This window comes from Protobothrops mucrosquamatus, unplaced genomic scaffold, assembly GCF_001527695.2.
Source record: "Protobothrops mucrosquamatus isolate PMUCROS unplaced genomic scaffold, P.Mucros_1.0 scaffold1002, whole genome shotgun sequence".
NCBI lineage: Eukaryota > Metazoa > Chordata > Lepidosauria > Squamata > Viperidae > Protobothrops > Protobothrops mucrosquamatus.
The window spans coordinates 70,569-77,214 of NW_015387239.1; the positions used below are offsets into that span (position 1 = coordinate 70,569).

A 6,646-nucleotide genomic window follows, 5' to 3' on the forward strand; every position below is an offset into this window, starting at 1 on the left:
ATTAAGTTGCTTTTCCAGTATTAAGTTGCTTTTCCAAGGTAGTCTGACAACACTTTTCAAGTTTTCATCACTTCATTAGTATTATAAATATTTCTGGCCTGGAGAAGAAGAGCTACTTGCGTTATTGCCTTATACAGGAAAAGAGGGGAATTAGGAAGGAAGCACTACAGTTAGCCAAAGCTAAAACCCAACAGGATACTATGCCTGAAGTGCAGTGTGAAGACAACCTGATAAATATGAGTTGTAGCTGGGGTAATTTCCATTGAAAACTATCATTAATTTTCCACCACCTATGCGTATCTCAAGGGACTGCCACCATTCAGTACAAGGCTGACCTACTAAAAGGTAAAAAGTTAACAAACTTCCAGGAGAAAAAAAATAAAAAGGAAGAGAAAGAGGCTGAAAACAGCAGCAGATTATACCCTTAAAATGTAAATCAATCATTCTTTCACAATGTTATTTTGTTTAAGAACAAAGCAAAATTCATACTGTGCGCCTTTGGTTAGTGACACCTACCAGATAAATCCTGTAAGCATCAATCCTCCTGATTGGCCCCCAGCACTTGTCTGTGTCATTATACTTTGTCCCGTCTTCCACGCTGCATGAATGATTGCCAGTCATAGTACTGACAAAAAGAAGCAAAGCAGATTATTAATATTCATCTGAATATGTGAAAAGACCCTTATTCATAAATATACACTCTATCATACAAACATGTCCAGGAAACAGTGGCAGACCGAGTAATAATAGCTTTTTAAGCAACATAATGATGTAGCTAGTATGACAACTGCAACTATTCCTTAGCTAGTTGTTCTCCACTCTGCAGTTACTTCTTATCAATGTAATATGTTCTATGTGGACTGTCCTACATAGCATTCAGAAGATATAATTCATGCCACAGTTTGATTACTAACTGGTACATTTAGCTTGCCTTGAATCTTGGCATACACTGCCAAATGTTTTTCAGGAATTCAAGTAGTGGTTTTTATTTTCAAATTCCTAAATAGCTCGGGGCCTATCTGAATAACAATCTGATCTGTAAACAAATATATCCAGACACTAAAATGCGCCATCAATTTGATTTATGTTTTATCAGCTCAGCTGTCAATTCTTAGCAACCATGTGGATAGATCCTCTCCAAGATGATCTGTCCCCAACCTTCAAGTCTCCCAATGGTATACCCATTGCCATTGAAACAGAGTCCTTTTCCTTTCCTGCTGATTATCTTTGTAAACTGGACTCATGATTATTTCTAACAATGGGTTTTAAGTAAATTCTCACTCTTTAAAGTTTTGTACAGTCTGAAATTGACTTGAAAACTGGGATAGAAATTGAAACAAGGACATCAATACAAAGTCAAAACCATCAACATGAAATAACTACATAATCCTTTAATTTTTTTAGAAATATTCACAATATTGTTACCAAATGCATACCTACCAAGTCACTTGCATGAGAGAAACTGGGACAGCAGCTGCATAGATTGCCAGATCACCATATAAATAGATGATTAAACAGAAGTAAAATAAATTCACTCCCACTACAAGGAAGAAAATGAAATAAAGATATAAACTATTGCAATTCACATCATTGTATCACATTAATTTTTTTAAAAAATGCTTGATGTTTTAGTCATTTCTTGTTGAAAGTTACTTTTTTAGAACCCATGGATGCTGAAATGAAATGGACCCAAAATACTGCTTGAAAAAAAGAATCTAATCCATGCATAGTGGAATTAAATCTTACAGGCAAAAATATGGTACCCTATCTAGTATTTTAAAATCTGTAACATTGTTTTCTATAATTATTTCACATTGTTATATTAAATATAAGGCTCTCACTATGACAAACTTCCAGGCAGAAGTCCTATAATATGAATCCTAGTAGAAGATTTCTACAACCTAGAGCAGAATACCTGCTTCATTGAACTACAATTTGCATCTATTATTTCACTCGCAGTATATAAAGATTATGATAGGTGCAATGTGATCACATTGAAATTTCATTTTATCAAAGCATACAGTAACCCTCTTTGATGTATTATAGGTAGTCCTCAACTTCAAACTGGTTTGAAGTTCCAAAGCTCTACCTGGGGGGGTACTTACAACCTGGATTTGAAATTCTGACGGTTGTTCCCCCCCCCACCGTAGTCATATGACTTCACTTTGGGTGCTTGGCAACTGGGCCACATTTACAACCGTTGGCAGACTTCCATGATGCATTTTACAATTGATTTGCTGAAAACCAGCATTTACTTGCAGTTTCCAAAACAGGATATGATTCTAATCTTGCCAAATTACCATATGATTTATAAAAGGCGATGATGCAATACTTTTTCTTTACAATTTGGGGACAAAATTATTGGTGTGCAAAGAAGCTTTTATGATCAGACATCAGGAAAGATAAAGAAATCCCAAAACACATCAACTTGTTTTTCAAAAAGGAACTGAAATAACTCAATCTAAACATATTTCATTTTCCAAGTAATCAGGCCAAGGACAGGAAGAAAAAAGGAATATAAGAAATCAAAAAATTGAGTACATTCAGCTGACATTAGGAATGATCTTCCGTAGTCTATTTGTGAGGACGGCATATATGTGCATAGAGTACATATGCACACATATACGCATGAATATCTCTGTATACATATACGCATGCACAACTCTGTTAATACATAAAGCAGGGCTTTTCAACCTTTTCACCCATTTTACCACTTTTAGGATATGGCAATATCCGAGTACCACCAGTCGCCTAGCAAGGTGTCCAAAACTTGATGATCAAAAAAAAGGACAAAAAGTGATAAAGTACAGGTAGTCCTCGACTTACAATTCGCTTAGTGACTGTTCGAAGTTAAAATGGCACTGAAAACAGTGCCCGCCAATCCACAGCCGAGCAAGACACCTGCCTGCCCACCCAGCGGCGCTTTTCCTCCTGTCCGAGGTTTTCATTGTTGTGAGCATTTCTGTTGAGGATTGGTAGCGGGGATGGGGTGGGAGGGTATTTGGTTTTTATTCCCTCTGTCTGCTGGGTGGTTGCAGCAGGTTTTGGTCACTTCACATGACCCTGGGACACTGTGACCGTCATAAATAGGAATCAGTTACCAAGCATCTGAATGTAAATCACAAGACCCTGGAGATGCTGCAACATTCCAGCTGAATGGCGCTTCTTCTGGGCTCAGAAGCGCCAGGATCAGCACCGAGCTCCAGCTGGAGCCTTGCGCTGATCCTGATGTTTCCACTGAGCCCTGACAGTCCCGAAGAAGTGCTGATCCTGGCGCTTCTGCTGAGCCCTGACAGCCCTGCAGCTCCAGCCATCTCTCGCTCAGGCTTGTGCGATGCTGCCACCGGTTCAGCTCATTCCCCTCCCCTGCTACCACTTTTCTAGGATGGTCGCGTACCACCTGCCAGGTGCCAATGTACCACAGGTGGTACCCCTACCACTGGTTGAAAAGCCCTGACATAAAGTATTCTTCAGTCAAGTTTAATGCTTTATGATTTCATGTCTCTGTATGTCTTGGATAACAATACATTTGCAAACCACCTATATCTCACCAATGTTGTGCTACTGGATTAACTCCATGCATGCTCAGATAAATAAATACACAATTTAAATAAAAAGTAAATAAATTGTCAACTCTTTGTTCTGAGTTTTGGCTTCCAATCTAGCCTATTAATTATCCTTATAGCCTATTTGATAGTCTCCCATTCGAGTATTAAACGCATCTGACTCTACTCAAATTTTGAGATCAGCCAAGGTCACCGCTAGAAAAATACAAGTACTACAACAATTGGCAATCCTCTTTCTTGGCAAAAATAATACCTTTTACATTTAAAAAAACCTCCCCAAACCAGAAACAACATGGTGTACTCAGCAACTACGTGTCTTCTAAATGGGGTCAAGGAAAAAGTCTTGTATTTCTTCAGAACACTTTGCTCAAAAGATAAATGGAAATAGGCACTATTCACCTAGGCCAGGGGTGTCAAACTCGCAACGTCACATGATGTGTCGCGACGTATTGTGACTTTTTTGCCATTGCCGGCAATGGGGTGGCCGCGGTTTCACTATGATGCATCCAGCCCGTGGGCCGGCAGTTTAACACCCCTGACCTAGGCCATTGTTCAGCAGTATTAATTCTGTAACTGTTTAGCATACATTTTCCCCATTATAATTTGTCTCACTTCCTGAAAGCGGTTCCTACCAATTTATTTTATGAATCAGTACCAGAAGTATGTTGAAGTCTGACCTGATGCAAAGCTTGGATAGGCAGTCATTTGTTTTAAGCATCTAGCTCATCAGTAGGTGACAAGCTTTCTAGTTTCCTCTATGCATGATATGCTGAAATATGAACAAGGCCGATTATGTATTTTTTAAAATAAGTAATTATCTATGAACTCCAGTAATCACCAATATATACCAATGAAGGAGAATATTTGTAGCTCAGGGTTGAAATGAGAGGACCTTGGTGATGTTACCTAGTTAAGGTAATGAAACGTCTGCAAGAAAACAAGCAAGCTCAGAGAGCACCAAGGACCCCTCACCAATATATTTATGCCTGCTGAGGTCTGTTGCCAGGCTGATTTTTCACTTGCCTGACCACCTATTCCTCTCTAGATACTTATTTAAAGGTTCCTTATGACTACCCAGAGATCAGACTTTGACTTCAACATCCAGCTGAAACCAAAGGCTGGAGGTGTGAAGAGTCTGTTGCATACACAAGTTCAAATTGTAACACTAGAGGAAATTCACTTTCTACTTTCAAGGCCACTATTGCGTCAGAGCCATTAAAATGTGTACCATCATGAATTAATGCATCACACAATATGCAATGCCAGTTTCAATTGCTAATTGTATATTGCAATTAAGAGGGCAGTGCAGTACAATAGCCATCCCGGTTATAAAACCTCCATTCATTATATAACTTCAATAGAGTCATCAATTCATTTATTGCTAGTATATCTATGCCCATTGCATAGCCCACAAATGGTATTTCATAATGAATAAGCCAAATAATTTTACAGTATGCTAATAGATGGAAACCATAAAAATTCTTGTTTATGTCTACAACATATTCTTCTTTTTCCTCTTCTCCTAAAAATATTTTGGTTCTTAAAAATTATTAAAACTTAGTGTAACTGAAGAGGAAAGCATAAAAAACAATAAGAAACGCACAAAATACTAGGTATCTGTTAATAGCGATATGTCTATAAGTAGAATAAAAACAGAACTATTTCTCTGCAGTAATAATCAGTAATTATGTCCCCACCTTTAGCTATTCATAATATTAAAATGAGACAAGAGCAACAGGGCAATCAAAAGGATATTTATTCCCAGCTTGGGCTTTATTATTATTTTTAAAATAGTAAATAGATTAAAATATTCATTAATTCTTTAAGATCCATTGCAGCTTTTCCCCCAGCTNATTAAGTTGCTTTTCCAGTATTAAGTTGCTTTTCCAAGGTAGTCTGACAACACTTTTCAAGTTTTCATCACTTCATTAGTATTATAAATATTTCTGGCCTGGAGAAGAAGAGCTACTTGCGTTATTGCCTTATACAGGAAAAGAGGGGAATTAGGAAGGAAGCACTACAGTTAGCCAAAGCTAAAACCCAACAGGATACCATGCCTGAAGTGCAGTGTGAAGACAACCTGATAAATATGAGTTGTAGCTGGGGTAATTTCCATTGAAAACTATCATTAATTTTCCACCACCTATGCGTATCTCAAGGGACTGCCACCATTCAGTACAAGGCTGACCTACTAAAAGGTATAAAGTTAACAAACTTCCAGGAGAAAAAAAATAAAAAGGAAGAGAAAGAGGCTGAAAACAGCAGCAGATTATACCCTTAAAATGTAAATCAATCATTCTTTCACAATGTTATTTTGTTTAAGAACAAAGCAAAATTCATACTGTGTGCGCCTTTGGTTAGTGACACCTACCAGATAAATCCTGTAAGCATCAATCCTCCTGATTGGCCCCCAGCACTTGTCTGTGTCATTATACTTTGTCCCGTCCTCCACGCTGCATGAATGATTGCCAGTCATAGTACTGACAAAAAGAAGCAAAGCAGATTATTAATATTCATCTGAATATGTGAAAAGACCCTTATTCATAAATATACACTCTATCATACAAACATGTCCAGGAAACAGTGGCAGACCGAGTAATAATAGCTTTTTAAGCAACATAATGATGTAGCTAGTATGACAACTGCAACTATTCCTTAGCTAGTTGTTCTCCACTCTGCAGTTACTTCTTATCAATGTAATATGTTCTATGTGGACTGTCCTACACAGCATTCAGAAGATATAATTCATGCCACAGTTGGATTACTAACTGGTACATTTAGCTTGCCTTGAATATTGGCATACACTGCCAAATGTTTTTCAGGAATTCAAGTAGTGGTTTTTATTTTCAAATTCCTAAATAGCTCGGGGCCTATCTGAATAACAGATCTCCTCCCACAGACCGGTACGCTCCCACAGAGTGGGTCTCCTCAGGGTGCCGTCGGCCAAGCAATGTCGGCTGGCGACCCCCAGGGGAAGGGCCTTCTCTGTGGGTGCCCCCACCCTCTGGAACGAACTACCCCCCGAGATCCGGATGATTCCGGATCTCCTCACTTTCCGCCGCGCCCTCAAGACATGGCTT

General features: G+C 38.5%; 1 protein-coding gene across 1 annotated transcript in view; it reads right to left on the bottom strand.

The window, feature by feature from the left end:
* Positions 1-6,646, bottom strand: part of TMEM104 (transmembrane protein 104) — a 77,117-nt gene that overhangs the window by 37,076 nt on the left and 33,395 nt on the right. The window contains exon 8 of the mRNA XM_015819856.1: positions 5,938-6,046. Coding sequence (XP_015675342.1) covers positions 5,938-6,046 — 109 coding nt within the window. The remainder of the gene's footprint in view (positions 1-5,937; positions 6,047-6,646) is intronic.